Source organism: Rhinolophus sinicus, chromosome 16 (assembly GCF_057876585.1).
Source record: "Rhinolophus sinicus isolate RSI-liver-muscle chromosome 16, RSI-T2T, whole genome shotgun sequence".
NCBI lineage: Eukaryota > Metazoa > Chordata > Mammalia > Chiroptera > Rhinolophidae > Rhinolophus > Rhinolophus sinicus.
Window position 1 is genome coordinate 45545772 of NC_142516.1, and position 22504 is coordinate 45568275.

General features: G+C 41.1%; 1 protein-coding gene and 1 long non-coding RNA gene across 2 annotated transcripts in view; one reads left to right on the forward strand and one right to left on the reverse strand.

The window, feature by feature from the left end:
• The window catches only part of LOC141571345 (uncharacterized), a 74718-nt gene extending 53424 nt beyond the window's left edge, over positions 1 to 21294 (reverse strand). Inside the window, exons 1-4 of the long non-coding RNA XR_012496107.2 lie at positions 18313 to 21294; positions 17145 to 17301; positions 16409 to 16501; positions 5783 to 5855 (exon numbers count right to left, since the gene is read on the reverse strand). This is a non-coding gene — a long non-coding RNA (uncharacterized LOC141571345). The remainder of the gene's footprint in view (positions 1 to 5782; positions 5856 to 16408; positions 16502 to 17144; positions 17302 to 18312) is intronic.
• On the forward strand, positions 1435 to 5585 carry C16H9orf57 (chromosome 16 C9orf57 homolog). Its single transcript, XM_074331484.1, has 3 exons — positions 1435 to 1459; positions 2495 to 2617; positions 5461 to 5585. Exons 1-3 carry the CDS (start codon positions 1435 to 1437, stop codon positions 5583 to 5585), a joined length of 273 nt encoding a protein of 90 aa, XP_074187585.1.
• Positions 21295 to 22504: the final 1210 nt, after the last annotated feature.

Consider the following 22504-nt stretch of genomic DNA (forward strand, 5'->3'; position numbering starts at 1 on the left):
GTGTGTTCAGGTGAAAAAATTTTCCTATCTGTTTACTTGGGCAATTTTTACTGTTTAAACTGTTTGGAATCTGGTGGGTCAGAGACTTGACTTGTTGGTTTCGGTTATAACAGACTTCATCACATCAGAAATTTTACTTGTTGCTATCCTTTAAACAAGTGCAGACCTAGAAAATTCCCATAATACCTCATGATGAAGGCAGGTAAGTCATGAATAACTGAAATGTTATATTTTAGAGAATCTGACAATTTCTTTCTCTTCATTTGAATACGTATTATCTAAGGTCAACTATCATATGATACTTTTCCTTATAAATATGATACTTTGCAATAAAAGCATTAGTTTATAAAGAAGCATACATAAATACTTTCCTTTTGGCTAATAGTCACATGAATTTTTAACAGGATATCATTCTAGAAACATCATCTATCTCACTTTATATTTTTGCATTAAACAATTACTTTTTGAGGAAAAAATTAAGGGAAGTGATGGTATTTGATAATGAGAAAACACTTAAAATGTTCTGGAACTAGAAGTTTTATGGTGAATTTTTGACAAAGACAAGTACCTTTTTTTTCCTCCTTCACAAAATAAATTTATTTATACTTTATTAATGAAATAAATGAAATATAGTCATTTCCCTTTTTGATAACAGCTAACATAAATTTGTAACTTTATTACTTCCCCAGGAAAGATTTAATGGTGGGACATACCTTTCTTTCCATCTTCCTTTTTGGCTAGAAATCTAAGAATGAGAAGGACTGTTTTCGGTGGTGTTTTTATCTTATTCTGCCTCTTAAGTGGTAAGATTAATAAAGCATAAATCAAAAAAGTAGAAAATTACTTAGAAAATTACAGAATTGCAATATAAGTGAAGTGTGGTAATTACCTTAAGGTAATTAAAGTGCTTATAACAAGGCCTAAATAAGTGCTTAAATAATAATAAGAGCTAACATTTATTGAGCACTTACTATATGCCAGGTATTAGTCTAACTATTTCATTTGTATTAATTCACTGAATCCTCACGAAAACCCTATGAATTAAGTGCTGTTATTTCCCATTTTATAGATGAGAAAACTGAGCTGTAGATGGTGGTCCACATGTTGCTATTACTTATCACTGAGCTGAAACCAACCATACAGGGGTGGAGCCCTTATAAATATGGCAAAGAAGATGAATTAATTAGACCAAATTAGCACAGGGAGTGGTCTCCCAGCTCTTTTCCTTTTATATGTGCTTTTCTTCACCACTTCCAACATTCCTTTATTTATGACAGAACCACATAAAAGACATCACAGGGAGGTTTTTTATTCCTTTCACACAATTCCTAAGGCCCCTCAAACCAGGTAGATGTTATCTCCAAACAGGCATATTCAAGCACCATGAAGGGAATTCTCCTTCTCAGTGAAAAAGTAAGGTGGTAATTAATGAAGATGGCTCTCTATGCTGAATCTATGGGTGAGTAGGGCATTCTCTTAGAGTCAGAAGATTAATGTACATCTGAGTCCCCTGGGGATCTTGTGAAAATGCAGTCTGATTCAGCAGGTGGGGGATGGGGTCTGAGAGTCTGGACTTCTCAAATTCACAGCTTGCCCTTAGAATTACACTGCATGGCTCAGACTTTTGGTGCAAGAGGTCTCCAAAGTGGAGAATTTACATGATGCCAGATCTTTCTCTGCCTTGCTTACGGCCCCTAGACTGTTTTCCTGGGGGAGGTCTGCTCTCATTTCTTTCTCTCCCTCTCATATTGTCCTTCCTCCTTCTGGCAGAACAAGTGGTTTTCAAAAACTGGTCCAGATTTCTATACCCAAATCACAAGCCTTCTGCTGTTTCTGTATATCTAATATACAGATTCCTGGGCCCCACTCCCTATAAATTCTAAAGGGGGGAGGTAGTGGCCTCTAGAAATCTGTGTTTATTTTAACTGCTTAAGTAAATCTGATGCACAGTCAAATCTGGAAACAGATCTTCTAGAAAATGTCTTCCATTTTTATCTATGTTGACTAAGTTCAAGAATTGCTGGGCTATCTTTACATAACCAAAATTAATAATTTTTTTGAGCCACTGAATCTGAGTATGGAAGATAACCAATATGTAAACATGAATCAAGCAATAAATATTCACAGGGAACTTACTTTGTATAATATGCTGCTTTAGACATTAAAATGGTGGCCTAAGAGTGAGTATATGGCTAGAAGTAAATTTTCTGGCTAAATAACTTTGGTTTGACCTAATTAGACACTGAGGAACTGAATACATTTTAAACAACTAAGTTCTTAAGATCAATCCCCTGACCTCACTTCTAATTAGTGTCAGTTCAGGGAACTTTCAATGCATGAATGTAGCATATGTGAACTAGAATTACTTTTTAAAATATTGCTTACTTTTCAAAGTTGAAAAGCACTGCTTTATTTTTGGATCTCTCTTCCCTTTTATTCCTCTTTGGTCTCCATCTCTATTTTCCCCCTTATATTCTCTCTCCTGTCGTTGAAGATGTTGAAGGTCTGATTTGTCAGTCATGCAACCTTTCAATTCCTTTCCATGGATGTATTTTAGACTTTGGAATCTGCATAGCAAAACCTGGTCAGTATTGTATTAAAGAGGTCCACACTAAAGGTAAGTCTTGACACTTGTTAAAAAAAAAAAGAAAAGTTATTTAAAATGAGCACAGGAAAAATCCTTATATATAAGAGCAAACATTCACTGAGCATTTACGACATGCCAGATATTATACTAAGGGCTTTTCCTGAATTATAGTCTATCAATGAAACAAAACAATGATATGAGCTAGATCTTGTCATGATCCCCACTTTTTAAGCATGAGAAATCTGAGGCATAGAAAGATTAAGAAATTTGCATGATGTTATACAACTAATGAATGTCGAAGCCAAGATTCAAATGCATGTACTTTGACTCCAGAGCACACTTTCCTAATAAATCTATATACTGTCTCCTTTACACTACTCAGATACTCACAAAAAATGAATGTATAATTTGCTGGCCCTTCTAAGTACAGCCTTATACAACTGCACAGGCTGCATGCCCAGGAAACCAGTCTTGTCTGCATGGATTAAAAAGTTAAATGGGAAACTCCAAATGATGAAAACATTAGAAGAAAATACTGGAGAACATATTTTAAGCTTGAAAGAGAGAAGACCTCCTTAACATCCAAGAAGGAAACGTTGTAAAGAAAATTATAGATAAATTTGAATATATCAACATTTCAAAATTTAAAATGAATGACAACTCCGAAATTTAAAAGATAAGGAATAAACTGGATGAAAATAGTTGGAACATAAATAACAGAAAAAAGAATTAATATCTATCCAGAGTAAAGAACTTTCAAAAACCAATTTTTAAAAAGACCAACAATCAAAAAAAATTGTAAAAACTTGTTAAAGGAAATGAAAAGGCAATTTTCAGAAGAGGAAATATAAATGACCTGATCTGAAAACAAAAAGCTGTTCCACTCATCAGTAAATATCAAAGAAATTCAAGTTACAGAAATAATATAACATTTTCAATCCATCAGATTGGTAAAAGTAATAAAAGTTTTATAATATCAATGTTTAGTGACAGTGTGGAGAAATGGGACCTCTCATGCATTTCCAATAACAGTTTAGATTTGTTTAGCATTGTTGACAATCTCCGTTGAAATTTTAAACAAGCACAGCCTTCTACAAAGCAATTCTATGTCTTGGCGTCTACTGCAGAGAAATATTTACACGTAACACAAAAAGGCATATATCAAGGTTATCATTACAACTTTATATTTAATAGCAGAGTAATGAAAATGACCTAAATGTTTGTTTATAGGTGATTGTTATGTAAACTATGGTATATTCAAGCCATGGAATGCTATGCAACACTTAGAATGAACTAGATCCCTTTGTTAATATGGGAAAACCTCTAAAACATAGTTGAGCAGAAAAAATGAGTTGCAAAACAGTACATATAGTATACCATTTATGACTAAAAATCTCCACAAAGCAAAACTCTAAATTTCTCTATGGAATTGGAAGAGAATAAAAATGAGAGGAGATCAAAGTTAGTTTGGAGAAAGGAATAGAATTTGGGGGTCATGTCTGCTGGGATTTGGGGATTAAGAAGGTTACTTGAGCTTTGTTCTACCTGTCTAACCTCGGTCCCTTCTCCAGGCCCCAGATTCCCTCTGACTTGTACCTTTGCCAGTCAGAGCACCCTCCTTATTGAAGAAGAAAAGTGCTAAGTCCCCAAAGGCCATGAGTGACAGCTCTTCTCTTCCTGAATGTGGACAGATAATAATCCAGTCAGTTTGACATCTAAACAAGTATTAAAGGACTCTGCACATTAAAAAAGAGCCTGGAAGCTCGTATAGCAAAATATTGACAATAGTTCTCGGTGGGACAAGGGCCTGGAATGGCCACAATGCTGTAGGAAGAGCCAGTTTCCCAACTTGGGAATGTTACCATGACACACTGCTGTGAAACAAATAGAACTGGAACCGATGTTTTTGATAGTTTTATCAACAGGGGTTCTCCTCTTTGACACTGTCGATATTGGCAGGATAATTCTTTATTATGCAGGGCTAGCTTGCCGATTGTAGGGTGTTTAGCACATCCCCAGCCTCTGCCCAAGAATTGCCAGTAACATCTTCCACGTTGAAACAACAAGAATGTCTCTGGGGAGCTGACTGGGCGGTGAGTACACAATGTGATATATAGATGATGTGTTACACAATTGTACCCTTGAGACCCATATAATTTTCCTAACCAAAGTCACCTGAATAAATTCAATTAAAAATATATATATCTGGGCATTATCTACTGGCCTGGGGTAGAGGAACAAAATCACCCCCAGTGGAGAGACTACTGTTGGCTCGTTTCCAACTATCATACAATTTGCAGCCTTTGGGCAAATTCCTCCTCTACATTCTCCCTCATACAACTGAAGCTGGGGTGCTAGGCTTACAGGACACCACTGTCATTTATTTTGTACTTTTGTGTAGTTTTCACATTTCCTACAGTGAACATGCATTACTTCTATAATCAGGGGGAAATTAAATAATGTCAAGGACACACCTCCATTTCTGAGAAGCACACATCTAAATGATCCTTCTGTGGATTCAGCCTCGTGAATAACTCATGGCCTGGGTTAAACTTGGGAATGGTATTAGAAAGCTTCCAAACCGTGAACAATTCAAAAACTTCTACATAGTCAATGACAATTGCATGGTTTTTATCATCTGAGTCTGAAAGCTATTTTGTTTTACAATTTCAAACCTTTTGCACTGCAATGTACCCAACTAGAATACTTTTTAGGTGGGAGTTCTTAAAAGCAAGATGATGATACTTTGATAAACCTAGAATTTTGCTTTGTATTTCTTTTGTTTAACCTGTTAGTTATCTGAAGCATCTGAGGCCAGGCAGATTGCACCTCCCAAGGGATTTCTCTGCCTCTCCCTCTTTTGTTTCCTTCAGGTGGAATTCAGTGGTTTACAACTAAAGGCTGCACAGAGACCCAGGAGGAGTGCTTCAAGAGAACTGTGATACATTATGAAATTAAGACTTCTCACTGCTGCCATCGTTCTTTGTGCAATTTCTGAGCCGGAGGCCCAGATATCCCCAAATTGCTTGACTGATCAGTCGATCTGAAAGCCTGACCTGGTCATGACAAGACAACAGCTACCCTCCATCAGTTCTCTGCAGAAACCTCAGACCTTTGCAGGTCATAGGAATTATGGTCTAAAACCAATTTTGGCTTTCAAGATGTTTCGCTTCTCCCACACCACCTCCAACTCACCTCAGAAACATCCCTTTCCACACCATCGCTCTCCTCTCTTCTCTGCTTGATTCCCTTTGTGGTGACTTCAGGGCTACAAAGAAGTAAAAAATGTGATTCCCTGAGTCAAATTATGTACATCCTCTCTAGTTTACTAATTTTTCTAAGTATTTCCATACTCGTAATATAGTTACAAATGAACTATATCACAAAATACCAAATGACCTGAACGTGTTCATTTGTTTTCCAAAGCAAACTGCCTTGCTCTTTTGGGGTAATTTATGGTATGGGAGGAACTGGTTTAACAAATACCATAGGAAAAATAAGCCATAAATCAGCAAACCAAGCCTGAGAGAACTATGACCCCAAATGGCAAAGGGCTCGGGCATGTGCAAAGGTTGACACTAATTCTCCCATCAGCGTTGGGATTTGTCCAAATTCTGTATTTCCATATCTTAGCCATGCCTAAATACTTTGGCTTGTCTAATTTTGGCAGATTAAGCAATGCAGCGTAAGCAGGGCAATAGGTTCCCATCCACAAGGAATTTAATAGGAGTTGAACTGCAATTCACATTTTTTAACATGCCACATATGCAATTATTCTCATTCAATGCCCTCCTTAGGCAACTTTGAGATTGTTGTGTTTTAAAATTTAAAGTTTTTTTCTCTGTATTTGCAGGAGTTTGAGAAATCCAAGTAGTAAATAATAAATGCCAATAAAACCTTCTTTGGTTGTCTTTTTCTCTGACCCTAGGACAATGTCTCACACGGAGTGTACCCTCAACAAATGCTTTTCCATAACTTTTGGAAAAAAAAACAAGCATTAAAAAAAAAAGAAAACCCAAGGAAACTAGACATTTTCTTCCACACTCATTCCAGCCATATTTCTTAGACCACATTTCTGAACCCACTAAGAAAAAAGTTTCTTCATCCTGAGATTTAAATCCATTCTGTCAATTTATGCATTAGCCACATTAGTAAACAGTGGGTACCCAAGATCAGTGAACTGCATGGAGAGTTTACTTTTATTTTTCTTACTTTTTAAATATAAACTTATTCACCCAATAGCATGGGGGAAAATATGACAAGCTCAGACAATCAGTGGTTAACTCCAAACTCAATTTGCAATCCCAGTGATGTAATGAGAACTAGGAAGCAGGTGCTAGTTTTTTGTGTCACTAAGTAGTTGACCTTGGTGAGTCACTTTGGTCTCTCTTCACCTCATTCTCCTCATGCGTAAACAAAATGAAGAGGATTGGAATATGTGATCTCTCAGATCCCTTCAAATCCTAACATCAATACCTTTGCTGCTATTTTCTTAGATTAAAAATAAGATTTGGTGCTCAACACAGCCCATGCGATAGGCTCTGGCTGTATAATTAATACTCACTTAGCTCTGTATAATCCAGGAAAATGAAAGGAGAAATGCAAGCTAGGACAGCAGTAACCATCACTGAAGTGGTTTAGCTGCATGCTGGTTTGACCTAAAGTCACCATGGGAAGAAAAATAACTTTCGCATCCTTGATGTGGTAGGCTGAATAACGGTCCCCCAAAATGTCCGTGTTCTAATCCCCAAGCTGTAAGTATGTTACTTTACAAGGGATTTTGCAGATGTACTTAAATTAAGAATTGTGACATTAGGAGATGATCCTGGGTCACCCCAGTGGGCCCGATGTCAGCACAAGAGTCTTTACAAGAAGGAAGCAGGAAGGTCAGAGAGAGATTTGAAGACGCTACACTGCTGGCTTTGTAGATGGAGGAAAGGGTTCACCAGCCAAGGAATGTGGAAAACCTCTAGAAGCTGAAAAAGTCAAGAAAACAAAGTCTCCCCTAGAGCCTCTAGAAGGAACACAACCCTGCAGACACATTTTAAGACTTGTGACATTCAGAATGGTAAGATAATGGTGTTTTTTTTTCATTTACATATAATTGACATATTATATTGGTTTCACATGTACATGATTATTTGATATTTATATATATTATGAAAGGACTACCACAATAAGCCTAGTTAACATCCATCACTATGCGTGGTTACAAAAATTTTGCTTTCTTTTTACATGGCGATTTGCTATGGTAGCAGCCATGGGAAACAAATACACCGGATCATGCAAAGGATAGTGTGGCATTATCCCCCAAGTGTTAGTTTACATGGGATCTGATTTCAAGAGAGGTACCTCAGTGTCACATTGTCTTCCTTGTAACAATTTCTCAGTCAGAATTTCCCTAGAAACACACAGATGGCCTACAGACATGCAATTGCATCTTTTCAGCTTACACCTCCCACCCTATCCATTCAAGATTTCTTCGGCTAACAAGTTTATTCTTTTCCTATCCATCACACCGGAACACAAAGTGATACCAGATTAGCCTGATTTTTTAAAAATCAATATACATCAGACTGAAGGGCTAATGGATCGAGGGACCTGCTTTGATCCTCTTAATACTGGGGTGGCTTCCTTGTTGATTCCATTTTTTGCTGCAACTGAAATAGAAACCTCAGTGGTTCATGAACCTTAGTTCATTTAAAAGAAAAGTCTTTGTAGTCAAACAATGGAGCATCTAAAGGATGTGGCAAGGAAGAGACTGAAATGATTCTATTAGCAAAGGAGGGATGGAACATTTTGCCTGCTAGCATTCAGTTACAAGGTTTTCTGAAGTTCCAGAGAGCACACATTTTAGAATTGACACTTCCATTGCTGCTCTCCCACTGTACTGAAGAGGAGTCTAAGCCTCCCGTAGCTAATGGGTGGCAAAGTGGGAACTTCTGGTGACATATCATGTGATCGTCACTCCAGCACAAATGCTAGCCCTTAGGAGAACCACATGGGTGGGCAAGAAACTGTGGGATGGTGTGGCCCTGACCCCTTAGCATATGCTTCAAATCACTGAGAAATGAGACTGACAGTCCTTGAAAGAAGCACAGGAACAAAGAAGTAGAAGGAAATGGCATGGCTGATGACTGACCTCGGAGCTTCATAAGCAATTCTGAGTCTGGCCAAGGACTTGGTACAAAAAGAAATATTCAATTACATAATGATGAAGACAAGTCTGGAACCCTGAATATTGCAAGCTACATAAACAGGGAGCCATCTTTTAATTTTTTTTTTATTTCCTGCAGTATAGAACATGATGGACTAACACCTCTCCGGCTAAAACTTCAGGCTGATGTACAATGTTGGAGACATAGTAAAACACTGACGTCTTTGGGGCAATCTGGGGCCATCTCAGCACTGTTTATCCCGAGTAGTTCACAGTTTCTCTCCCATGTGGCTGATCCATATGGCTGCAGATCCTACAAGGGAAAGCACTGCAGGTGTCTGTACCTGCTGGTGTACACATTTCTCCTAGCTGGTGTATTTCCTTGATCTCTGTAGCTCACCACTGGTAAGTAATGCTCTAATCTCTCTTGGCTGAGCCTCAAATCTCAACTTTCCAATTAGCAGGCCAAATACAGAAAGATAGGTCCATAATCTATCCTTCCCATAACTTACTAATGTGAATGTATTTTCTACCTTCGCATCCCCAAACATAACAAAGTTAATAGACCTGCCATCAGAAATTACTGTGTAGAATGGAACTCCAGGCAGAGCTGCAACTAGCAATTTTGGTGCCGGGGCAAGCATAAAATATGCCCTCAAATTAACTTTGTAATTCATGTCTTGGCTCACATATGGTTGTTATTGATGATACTTACCATCTGGTAGCTTCCTGTTTTAACTAATTATTCTTCCTAACTAGGTGTTAAGCTTAGTGCTACTACGTACATGTGCTGCTGCATTAATTGAGAAATCATTTTAAAAATTGGCACCCTGTAAATTTCAGAAACCTGGGGCAAGAGCTTCATGCCCAGGCCGAGTTTAGTTCTGATTACAGAGAAGGCAGAGAGAGAAAGAGGAAGTAGTCAACGACAGTGGAAATTTGAAGCACATTGGACTCATTAATTCAATAAATATTTATTGAGCACTTCTCCCATGTCAGGTATAATGCAGGTGATGAGGCTCGGATAGTGAATCATATGCTCATGCTGTTAACTGCTCGCGCAAAGGACGCCTAAACAACAATCATTATGATCTCTCTTGGTTCTGGGGCTGACTGGGCTCCACTAAGCAATTCTAGTTTGGGATTTCGCATGGAATTAGTCAGAGGCTAGTTGGGGCTGAAATCATCAGTTTACAGGTCTAGCTGGGGACGAGAACAGGTGGGACTCATCCAGCATCTCTCCCTCCGCATGATCTTTCCACGTAGTCTCTCTAACATGGCAGCTTCCAGGTAGCCCGACTTCTTACAAGGCAGCTCAGGGTCCCAAAAGAGAGAAGGCCAGACAGAAACTACTGACTTTTATTACTGATCTTCCAAAGTCACATATATCACTTCCACTGGACTCTGTTCGTTGAGGCCCCCCAAAGTTCATGGGGATAGTACACAGGCTCCCACTCTTGATGGGGAAGTACAAAGTTTATGGAAAAAGAGGAGACTGAAAGTGGGGTTGAGGCAATTTTGGTAAAATATCATCTACCACAGGCTCCATAAATGTCACCAGCCTGTCAAATGGGTCCATGGTATTAAAAAAAATGTGGGAAGTCCCTTTTAGAACCTCATCACAACTGAAGTTCACTCATACCAAAGTCAGTGAGCCTGTTTGAAACTCACCAGCGAATCCGATTTCCTATCTTTCTGTATTATGTTTGCCTAAACAACTGTCCCTCCCTGCCGAGAACGTCAATAAACTCGTCTGCCTTTGGCTCTCAGGCCTTTGGGGAGCCTCACCTTTAGCCAGGTCCTCAGCGCACCGTTAGCCTCCTTACCCCTCTGCCCTGGGTGCCTCTGCCATCTGGTGGCCAGAAGTGGTAACTGCACTCCGTGGTCTAGCCTCATGGCTGCTATGCACTCCATTTTCTGGGATCCCGTCATGTCAAGATGCTCTCCTAATTTATATCTTTAGGTCACAGTATCCTGCACCAAGTTATGCAGAATCAACCGCCTTAAATTATTAAAACGTATGCCAAGTGCTCTCTATGGCAAGTAAATGAATCAAAACCCGTAACAGTGATTGCAGAGGTGGTTGGAAGTCTGACAGAGGGGGACAATGTAAAAAACATAGGATGAAAAGAAAGGAGGGAAGGTAATTCTTGGGAGTATAATGAATTCAATTGACCCAGTGGATTATGTAGCGCTGAAGTTCAAAAATAAAGTGAGAATCCTGTATGCATTGTTGAGAACCACACCTGGATTCTATCCTAGATGCACAACTTACCAGCTGTGGGCAAGTTACTTCTCTGATGCTTGTGTCCTCATGAACAACGCTATTATTATAACATTTACCCAGTGCAGTTGTTCTGAAAATTAAATAGGATACCTTATGAAAAATACCTAGCGCAGTGACTAGCAGGCAGGAAGTGCTCAGTCATTGGTTGCTTTAATTAATGTTACTACAGAGATGGGTCAAAATCCTTTTCAAGACTAGGCAAATTCATATTATACCCATGTGCTTGTGGTAAGGGAGCAATGCTAAATATTTAGCGGGGATGTAGGTATACAGGAGAACCTGAGAGAAAAGTTGGGACTGGGACTGTTTATGGAGAAGTCATTTAAAATCTTTTTAGGCTTTTAAAAGGCTCTCCCATGCAGAATGATAACAGGTCACTGTCCTGTCTCATAACCATTAAAGGCAGAACCAGATGGAAGGAGTCCCAGTGGTTGGCCAGTAATTATGCTTAAACTAGAAATAGCTCAATGAAATTTATGTGTCCTTTTTATGTTTTTAAACTCAAATGTCTGTATCTGCCCTCAAACAGAATACATTCCCAGATATGAATTGGCATATGATCTGAATCGCTACCTCCAAGGTGGAAGAGGCGTGATGTAAATGACCTTCCACCAGGCAGCTGGCTGATGTCCTCTAGGTATTATACCCAACTGAGAGTTCAATGTCATTCACTAATACTAACAATGTTGGACATTCAGGATTAGCAGTAGCCAGTGGCCAGTAGGTCAACCTTGGTGACAGACAGCTCCTTCTGTTGGTCAAATGCGTAGTCTCCATCCCGACCAGTATAGCTCCTTTCTTTACGGACCCATTGCTCAAGCACAGGGGACCCAGGAGAGATACTGGCTGATATTCCCTGGGTAAATCATCCTGTCCGCCTGGTTACTGAGCATCTCTTCTGGAATGGATGCTCTCTCATACTACGCCCACCTCTATAGAACCACTCACATGTTTCTAATCTTCCAATCTTGCTAGTTTCATGTCCCTGACTGACTAACCACACCATTTCCCCCTGCCCAGAAGACTATGCATATCTGTGTCTCTGGCCTCTTCTCCTCCCATACAAAGTGAAATACCTACTATACCGTTTGCAGCTCTATCCACTGGAAGAATCTCCCCTCACTATGTCCTTGAGGGTCAATACTGAATGACTATGATGTGACAACTGCCTTTTTCTTCTTCCCACGATATACTGCTCCAACCCACCTGTGAACCAGACACAAGAAGTCTGTCATCAGATCATCTGGAAGCTGCTACGAGGCCATGTGCATGAACTGAGGAAGAGACGCTAGCGCCATCCTCTGGACTTACTTCCGCCTGATTCTGATGAACCATTTTTCATCACAGTGGGTAGTGGCAGCTCCTTATGATTCAATGATAATGACAATGCCCGGCCCATGGTGAGCAGCCCCATTCTCACAGTCATTTTGTCCTATGGTCAGGGGCTCAGTGTCTACAATGAATGGTTTTTTGCTACCAAAGGCGGGACGATGCCCAGAGCCCTATGAGTCTGTGTTGCAGTTCTCCTACTGGAGCTTATCAGAGACTAAACAGTGTCCTTTCCACCGTGAATACCTGTAGCATCATTGGGTCTGCTGGGTCAACCAGCACAAACTTCAGGGCAGATTGCAATGAAACCCTAACCTGCTGTAAAGTCCCTTCCTGCTCTGATCTCCACTCAAAACTGGCTTGTCCCAAATCCGAAGAGGCCCAACAAGCACTGAGACTCTTTCTTAGTGGTCGAGGGCACAAGGTGCTATAATTTGGTTTTCTCTTTAAGGGGGATGTCCCAGCACACCCCAGACAATTGGACCCCTAATAACTTCAACAATGTGGCAGCCCCTGAATCTTCTTCACTTTATTAAATTCATCTTTTGGACATCATATATCTAACTAAGCATCCACAGCATTTGCTACTTTCTATTCACTATATCCAATTAATTGATATCAGTGATATAAATGGACCAGCATGTTGTGCTTCAAAATGTCAAGAGGATCAAGGTCCTGGGAGACCACTTTATGTCAGAGATCACGAGACTTAATGTAGCCTTGATCCAAGTCAGTGAATGTTCATTTCTGTCTTTTCCACATTAATGTGATTCTTGATCACCCTTACTTACAGAATTAGGGGGGGAAAAATGCCTTCCCGAGACCAACAGCCACATACCAACTGCCAGATCTGTAAGACTAAAGATATCACAGCTAGTACAGCAGCTATATTGAAGCTACCATGCATTTGTCTATATAGTCTGCCTTTAGTGCAATGATCCCATCTGGGTTTTGTAGGAATCACACAGTTGAATTGAATAGGGATGTAATGGGTATCCTTTAAGAGTTGGGGTTCAGACCCTGTATTTATATGGACAGGGCTCACACAGAAACTTCCCCAGTGAACAGTTGTATTTGGGGAAGAATTGTGTGAATATTTATTGCATACACTTGCTGGAGGGTAGAAGAAGCCTACCTCCAGGGACCCATCCTCCCCTTCAAGTGATTCGCTTTCCGTCTAAGAACAGTCCCAGACAACGAGGACAGCCACCACTGAGCTTTCAAGGATTCTCGTACCCCTCACTAGTGCATTCCTTATCACTTTTATAAAAGGACTACCTCCTGGGCCCTCTTTGAGAATCTAGTCAGCAGGTGGCTTCTCTGGTCTGACGTAATAAATCCATTCTCGCGTGCCCACCTGCCTAAGCCTACTGACCCCTTCCTCCACGTGCTCCCACGTCCATTCTGGCATCTCCACTTCATCTGCTGAAGGTCATGATCATGTTCAAACTTCAGGAGCCATCCCAGCAGCATATTGGGACCAGCTTTATGTTTTTTTACCGGGACATTTCCTCCCGAGTCATAGGAGAATGCTCCAGTGTCATTTCACGCTCCCCTTTCCAGCTTTATATTCTCCTCCATTCTCTCCCCCATCCTGATACTCTCAAAATCCATTCCTGAACATGCATCCCTGGTTCTGCACAGTACACTTTAGCCATGCCTTGTAATTATATTGTGAATACCCATTTCTACCGTAGCAGGTATTAAAGCTCCCCTTTTGGGTTATGCTGAGACCTGTCTGGAGGCAATGAGCTGGAGGGTGGGGGTGGGAATGTCAGATCTCGAGAATAAACATCATCTTGCAACATAGTCACCTTGGGTGAGGTCTTTGCATGGTCTCCAGGCAAGGAGAGGATGCTCTTTCTCCTCGAGCAAGGAGCACTGTTGCTTCTGCCAGCCAGGAGTGTTTGCAGAAATATGTGGAAGGGTTCAAGGTTTTCAGACACATCCATTCAAATTACCTCATCCTCAAGCCCTGACTTTAGCATAGGGAATAGTGGAAGCTGTGCAGTCAAGTGTTCTTTGCAGCCCTTATTAATAAAGCTCATTAACAAACCTTATTAATAAATCTTGGGCGTGATTTTTAGCACAGGCTGCCCCTTGGCTTCAGGAGACAAGACTCATTTATATGCTGCCAAGCAAGCCTTCTGGCTTCCCTTTGAGTTAGTAATTGGCTGACCTGCATCTCTCCTTTTCCTTCAAAGATCCGAAAGCAGACATGCAACCAACTCCATCATCTTTATGATGAGTATTGCCGCATACCAATCAAGTGCTGAGCTTTTGAACAACTCAGTGCTTCCTTTTTCACATATGCCTCATCCCAGCCCACACACGGAAAGCCTTAGTAATCGTGACACGGCAGCCGGCAAAGGGTTAGCACTACCCCACTAACCACCAGCCATCTCATCAGTGAGTAAGACTTTGCCAGGAGCCCAATCTAATGATCCGTTTTCTAGGGCTAGTTCTGGTACCAAAGGTCTTGGTTTAGATTCTCTCTAAAGCAGAACTTGAGACTGAGAGTTGAGTGCAGATTGTTTACTTGTGAGGTGATTCAGTAAAGAGGAAGGAAGGAAAGGGTTAGAATTCCTGTGGTACCTTCTGAAAGCAGAATTGTCCACATAAAGGAGGGAAGGCTGGGGCATTTATTCACTGGCTCCCAACGCCCATTGGCTGGAAAATGCTCCTGGGGTCACTAATTGCTCTCCGTTCTAATGCTGCAGTTGGCAAGGGAACCCTTGAATATAAAGTAATAATCTATAGAAACAGTATAACCTCATGAATTCTGAGCCCTGTGGACATAAATCCTTTCTTTAACCCAAAAGACCCTCTTAATCACAGGCTTATAGAAATGTTCATAAGGTTTTGGAGGTTTGTTGCAATTTACTCATGGCAACACTACCTGTTGACTGCATATACCATTTGAAAGCTACATTTCCATTCTTTGCATAGACTAGAAAAAGCCCTAAAAAAAAAATCAGTAGAAACTTTACGTGAATTTTTAACAAGATTAAATATAGATACCAATTCATTTAAGATTTCAATAGGTCTATGCATCTTAACTTTATTGTTTAAAATGTTAATTATCTTGACACTGAACTTTAGATTTCAGAAGGCTGTTCCTGTATAAGTTTCATGGTTATTAAATACTACAGTAAAAATCCAACAGAAACACATAATAGTCACCACAAATAATCCCTTCAACATCAGACACATACACAGTAACATTCAATCATATATTTGGAAGGATTTGACTGTTAGCAAACAATCATAAGAAATATTTAAAACTAATGAGGATTATGAAAAAAATATTCAGAGAAAGAAGAGGTAAAGAATTTATATACTACACAAGCATGAAATTCTCTTGGCCCAAAACCAGTCACCATATGCCTGCCTCTTGGGAGATGTGAACAAGTATTGCGTGGGTCAGGTCATTGAGAAAACATAAAATAATGATAATAGGACCTGCTCACAGGTCTGTAGTAAAGGGGCATTCCTGGACCTTCCCAGTTCTCTGGGATCTTCCTGATGGGAGAAGTTCTGGCTTCAGGCTTTGAAGCCACATTCTTGGTTATGACAACTAGGAGTGTCCTGCCCCTTAAATCCTACAACCCTACTCTCAGCAAGACCCCAGGACTACTACTTTCTTGCAATTTGGGCATCTCAGTAGATTAATAACAAAACACCTAAAATGCTGTCTACCCTAGGTTTCAGCATTGCAGATTGGGAAAGGCCTGCTGTTAGATCCAGTTTGAGAGAGGGGGTCCTCCTTGGAGATACTAAGAGGTAGCAGAAGGTAAAGCAAAGAGTATGGATTCAGGCTTCAGGCAATCAGGCACATCCAGTATTGAATCCCAGCTCCCTGAGCAACCTTGAGGAAATTAACAACATGCTCTGAACTTCTACTACCTACTAAATGAGGAAACTGATGATGACCCCCTTTCAGAGTCATAAATAATTTGTGTAGAATTCCTGTACATGTGGACCACTCAGTAAACAGTAGTTTGTTACGGGGTTGAAAAGTGTGATTTCTAGAGTTCTTGCTACTTACTCATGGTGTGATCTTGGGCTAATTCTTAGCCTCTCCATGCCTCAGTTTCCTCATCTGCATCATTGGAATAACGTCACCTTCCTCACTGGCTTGCTGTGGGGATAAAAGCATTACTGCTCTTAGTGCACTGACCTCTCTCTAGTCATCAAACATGCCAAGCTTATTAGTATCTCAGAAACTTTGCCCTTGTCTGGCACACGGTAAGTGCTCCATAAGATTGAGCTATTGCAATAGCACTGCTATCCGTTAACCCTGTAGAACTCTTAAAATTCTGCGGTCAGCCTCTTCCGGAACCAGTTCTTCTGTCGTCCAGAAATCTTTAACTTCTTCTAGAGCTAGCTGATCTCCTGCTGCATATACTAGTCCACTAAGAAATATGTCTCTCTCTCTCGGGCGGCCGGATGGCTCAGTTGGTTAGAGTGTGAGCTCTTAACAACAGGGTTGCCTGTTCAATTCCTGCATGGGATGGTGGGCTGCTCCCACTGCAACGAAGATTGAAAACAGTGACTTGGAGCTGAGTGGCGCCCTTCACAACTAGATTGAAGGACAACGACTGATGGGTCCTGGAAAAACACACTGTTCCTCAATAGTCCCCCCAAAAAAATTAACCAAATAAAAAAAGGAAAGAAATATGTCTCTCAAGGACACCTCCACTGCCTGATTCTTTGATCATACACTTGGAATATGCACAAGTAAAAGACCACGTCCATGATCTCATCCTTGCCATTAATCTTACCTTGCACTCAGCTAGTGCCCAGAGAATAATGCTGGACTTGGGAGTTTGAAGATCCATATTTGAAGATCCTTGCTGAGCTTTCGATGAAGTTTGGATCCACCATTTAACTGTTCAATATCTTCCTTACTTTGACCGTAAGTACTAATTTCCTCACTATCTGTTGAGAGGATTAAATGAGATAGTAATATACGTAAGTCATATTGGGCCACTCACCTGTCCACTAGCTCTCCTTTGACCTTAGAATAAAATCTAAACTCCACATCATGACGTTTGCCTAACAGATCTCACCCCAAAACTTCCCTTCCCCTCCCTCTGCTCTAAGTACCTTGCCTTCTTTCTGCTTGTCAAATACACCATGTATACTCCTAGCTCAGCAACTTTGACCTTATGTTTTCCTCTACCTATAATGGTCTTCCTCCGGATCTTTTCAAAACTGGGCTGTCTGTCTGTTTAGGGCATTCAAGGTCTCTGGTCAAATATCTCTTCCCCAGGAGGCTCCCCCGCCCCCACCCCCAACCCGCCTATTGTAAGTTGCTCTCTATCACATCATCCTCTTTTATTTTTCTCATTGCCCTTATCATCATCTGAAATTATTTTGTTCACTTTTTCTCTCAAGTGAACCGAATTTGCCCCGAGGGCAGGGGCCATGCCTGTTTGGTTGACCGCTCTCCCCCAAGTGTCTAGACAGTGCCTGGTCTATGGGAGATGCTCCTTAAACATCTGCTTAAATGGATGTGGACATGCTCTGCAAAGGTCTTAGGGTGAGGGTGTTCTGGACGATGTATTGCATGGACTGGCTGCAGCCACTCACTGCTAGAGCTGAGGCCAAGAAAGCAGAATATCTCCGCAAGTCTAGAGGCCTTCTCTCTCAGGGATGCTCTGAAGGCAGCATCACTTTTGACAAAACCAGGTGAGCAGCGTGGTGTGGGGAAATTCTTTGGTAAAGAGAAGTGCCGTGAGCCCCCAAACAAGGGAGGGAGCGCCTTATCACACTCATATAAAAGCAACAGTCACTCCAGACCCAGGAAAGACCACGTGGAGGACATCAAGTATGCAGTCAAGGAGGAAGGAGCAAGAAGGCATCGTAAGCGGGATTTGGAATACTAGGGGAGCCATTGTGGGAATGGTCTGCCCCAGCAGGGAAATACCAGAGTAGTTTATCACTGACCTTGTATATACAGCCAGTCCTTAAATAACATCGTTTCGTTCAACGTTGATTCATCATAACACTGATGAAAAGGAAAAAGAAAAATCAATTCCCCGCCAGAGCTACTGTCTGTGTGGAGTTTGCGTGTTCTCCTCATGTCTACATGGGTTTTCTCCAGGTATTCTGGTTTCCTCCTACATCCCAAAGATGTGCACGTGAGGTGCACAGGCCTGTCCAGATTGTCCCAGTCTGAGGGAGTGTGGGTGTGTCAGTGGCCTTTGATGGAAGGGTGTCCTGTCCGGGATGAGTCCCACCTTGCGCCCTGAGCTACCAGGAGAGTTTCCGGCCGCGACCCAGAACCGGAGTAAGCAGGTGGGCAAAGAATTATCTTCCTTGTTTGTCTTAATCTTTCTTAAATGTAAGCATAGCTCACATTTATCCCAATGTTTAATATTAGAAGTGTTTTGGGGTCTTTATTTAGAAGTTTGGTGATGTTTTTGTGACCACAAATATGCCATAGGAATTTAACTCTTGTCTATATCGATTAGTTTATGATAAAATTGGCTTCATTATGCATCGTTCCCCTTAAAGTCACAGTTTCCAAAAACCTATCAACAACATTAAGTGAGGACTTTACTGTACATTGGATCCTGCCACTGTACATGGAGCATTAGTGAGAATGTGGCTTATAAAATTACTCTGAAAAGGCAACAGTTGGGAGACATCTGGCATGCAGAACTCAGTCAGTATGATGTCTTTGAAAAGAAGGTCCTTCCTAGACTTATGTTATACTTTACTGAGTTTTTAAATTGATTTTTCTCGATGATATTATTTAATGATGATGGTTGCTTTTGCACCAAAGTCGTCTACAAATTTCATTCATTTTCAGCTACTGGGTATAGTGTGACTACTAAAAGCAGCAACAGAATCTGCTTTCAACTCAGACGTCCTTCCTAGATAGGGTAATTGGCTCTGTATGCTTTCCTTCAAGTTCTGGGCCGCTTGCAAACTGGGTTTGGTTTCTTACTCCTACAGAACCTGTGCCCAGAAAGCTAGACCCAGGGTCAATTGCACTCAGTGGTTTGTGGTTGCTGGTTCCTCCACTAGTTTTCCTAGCCTCCGATCCTTTGCACTTCCTTCCTTTTGCCCAAAACAGACGCTTCCCAAATCTTTACGGGGCTACTCCTTCTAGACATCCAGTGCTTGCTCAAATGTTGTCTTCCTCAAAGAGCTTCTCCCCCTGGAAAGTAATTTCCCTAAGAACAGGGATCTTACCTGTGTTATTCACCCTCTATATCCTCTTATTCCTGGAACAATGCTCATCCCACAGTAGGTGCTCAATAAAGAACAATTTATTCATTGAATGGCACAGGAGTTCAGGTTTTTTGCTGGTCTGTTTAGATTCAGCACTCAGTATCACCAATGTCTCTAATAGCTATATATTTTGTCAATGATCTATTTAGTTTCAAGTTAGGAGCATTGACTTTGGAGTCAACAAGACCTGGGCTTTAATCTTGGTTTTGACTATAGCTATATGACCTTGGGCAAATTATTTAACCGTTCTGGGCCTCTATTTCTTCATTTATTATTTTACAGATAACAACACTTTTCTCACAGGCTAATTTAAGAATTAAATAAGATAATATATGTAAAAGGCTTAATGCAAGACTTGGCACATGGTGAGAACTCAATCCATATACCCGGTCAATATTATAGATTAATGTTAGTATTTGTGCTATTTTTATCCTGGATGCTCTTTGCCTGGGAGCAGTGTGATTTAGTACACTTGCCAGCTGATAACTCTGCCTGATCAAGTGTGCATTCCATGCTCTACAGTTCACTTCCACATGTTTCTTGAGAAGCCACTATGAGTGAATCTAAAAGGATGGGTGGGATTTTGAGAGGCTGGAGGTAGATGTGGAAGGACACTTCACACTGAAAGGAACTGCACAAAGGAAGACAGAGTTAGGAAGTTCCAGGGACAGCAACTAATTCTACATAAATAAGATAATATATGTAAAAGGTCATCCATTTATTCATTTTGAAACCATTTTCCAATCACCTGTTGCTAACTGGAAACTGTGCTAAATGCTGGGGGTAAAAAGGAGTAGAATGTGGTCCCTGCCCTCAAGGAGCCCAGTCTAGAGAAGGGACAGAGTTGTAAACTGACACTTTCTGAGATTTGCTGCTGTAGCATGAGTTACATGAGCACAGAAGAAAAGAAACATTTTTCCATGTAGGGAAGAAGTGACGGAGAGCCTGCAAGCAGGAATAGGACCCACTGCAGAGGCATTGAAGAAGAGAGGACTGTTTAATGGAGAAAGCACTGGAGGTTTTTGAATAGGGGAGTGATACGAAGACCAGAAATGAAAAAAGTAAATAACATACTCATTTTAGAATCCCCCCATATTCACTCATCTTGAAAGCCTGGACTATTATAAAAATAACAGCAGTATCCCTTAATTAAATCAATCCAGAGCCGCCAAAGCTGACCATGGTAGCAGACTTTTCGTGAGGGAAGGGACAGCTGGCCTTAGAAAAAGGACTTTTCCCTGTCGCCCCCCGGATTGAGCTCCTTTTCCATGGCGGTTGTGACCACATGGCCTCCAGAGGGCGCTGTTCCCCTTCAGTTCCCAGAGCTGAGCAGCGCATCTCAACAGTGAACCAGCCTCAGAATCCCCTAAAAGGCTTATTGACACGTTGCCAGGCCCCACCCCCAGAGTTCCTGATCCAATAGGCCTGGGTGGGACCGAACGATCTGCATTCCTAATGAGTTCCTAAGAGCATGCTGATGCCGCTGGCCTCAGAGAACACACTTTGAGAACCTTGCTCACAAAGACCTACAACCCTTCTTTGTGTCTTCAGAAGCACAGGTGAAACAAGGTCGGTACTTTGAAAGGAGACCTTCGTAAAGACTCAAGAAGTTAATTGTACACCTGAAATCTATGTAATTTTACTAACAATTGTCACCCCCAATAAATTAAAAAAAAAAGGTAAACAAGCAATCAAACAACAACAGGGCGGGGAGGCGGGGGTGGGGGGTGGGTGAGACAACAACAGCAACACTGAGTTAGATCCAACCAGATAATGTGTCTTCTATTTTGTGGCTTTGCGTTCTGACAGCCCCCCTGGATTCCTGATTGAGGTCTGGCCTGTCTTCCCCAGTCCCTTTCTTTAGGGCAGATGCACATGCGCCCATAGAAAAAGAAGTGTCACCTCACAGCCTCAACAGGAACAAAAACAGTGAGAAGAACGTGCCACAGAATACAACACCAGAGCTGCATAATGTGAACGAGTGAAATACGTATAAAATAGCAGAAGTCTTTATTTCCTTCACAGAACAGTGTCTTATTTATTTTGTAGCTCTACTTCCTAAAGTAGAGCTTTGTCCCTGGTGTGTGCCTAATAAACGGGTGAAGTGAACTGAGTTACGACTTACAATATCTCTATGCATAGAAGCACAATCTACTTAACCGGTGTTACTCATTTGTTCTCATCCAGCTATATTTATCCAGAGACCTTTGAATCATTTATTATTTTTAACATTGCCACAGCTTTCCAGATAGCATACAATCTCAATAAATACAGATTTATTCTTCCTTATCTTTGTATTATGTCTTCCTTGGATCATTATCTTAGAAATCTATGCTTAATTTCTAGTCTCGCATTTATTTCAGCGTCATGCCTTGTCATGATTATGCGTTGTTTTTGAAGAAAAGTATACATAAAATTTCTCCCTTAAAGCAAATCAATGACTATTTACCCTGTAATGCCATCTGTGATCTTCTTGGTAACTAAAACTAAACTCCCCCGTTTGTTTTCCTCATCTATTTTCTTGTGGTTGTGTGCCCCTTTTGTGGTTGTGTGCCCACATAGAAGACCAGGAAAACTCCCTCATGTTTTCTTCCACAGAAATGTTTCCAAAGGCCTAGAGGCCTTCAAAACGTAGACTAAAGCAGGAGTAGGAGGAAAGTGGGAGTGGTGAGAGGAGATGACCATAGCAGCTAGAGCCCCATTATAGCTTCTCTGTGGACATCACTGGGTCCCAAATAAAGGCCAGCATAGGGAATGGAATGGATAGAAGAGGAATGGCAGGGTGCAGATGAAGCTCCTCTAGGGGCAGCCATGGGCACACCACACTCCAGTCTCTTCCCTCCCCTGCCCTGCCATATCTCAGGCAAATCCTCGCACAAGACTTAGGTGCTGGAAAGAG

Bases quoted from the DNA above. Each gene is read 5' to 3' on its own strand.
- C16H9orf57 (XM_074331484.1), top strand. From the start codon at position 1,435: ATGGCTCTCTATGCTGAATCTATGG. The intron at 1,460-2,494 runs GTGAGTAGGGCA...CTGTCGTTGAAG, and splicing joins TCTCTATGCTGAATCTATGG to ATGTTGAAGGTCTGATTTGT. The intron at 2,618-5,460 runs GTAAGTCTTGAC...TGTTTCCTTCAG, and splicing joins TAAAGAGGTCCACACTAAAG to GTGGAATTCAGTGGTTTACA.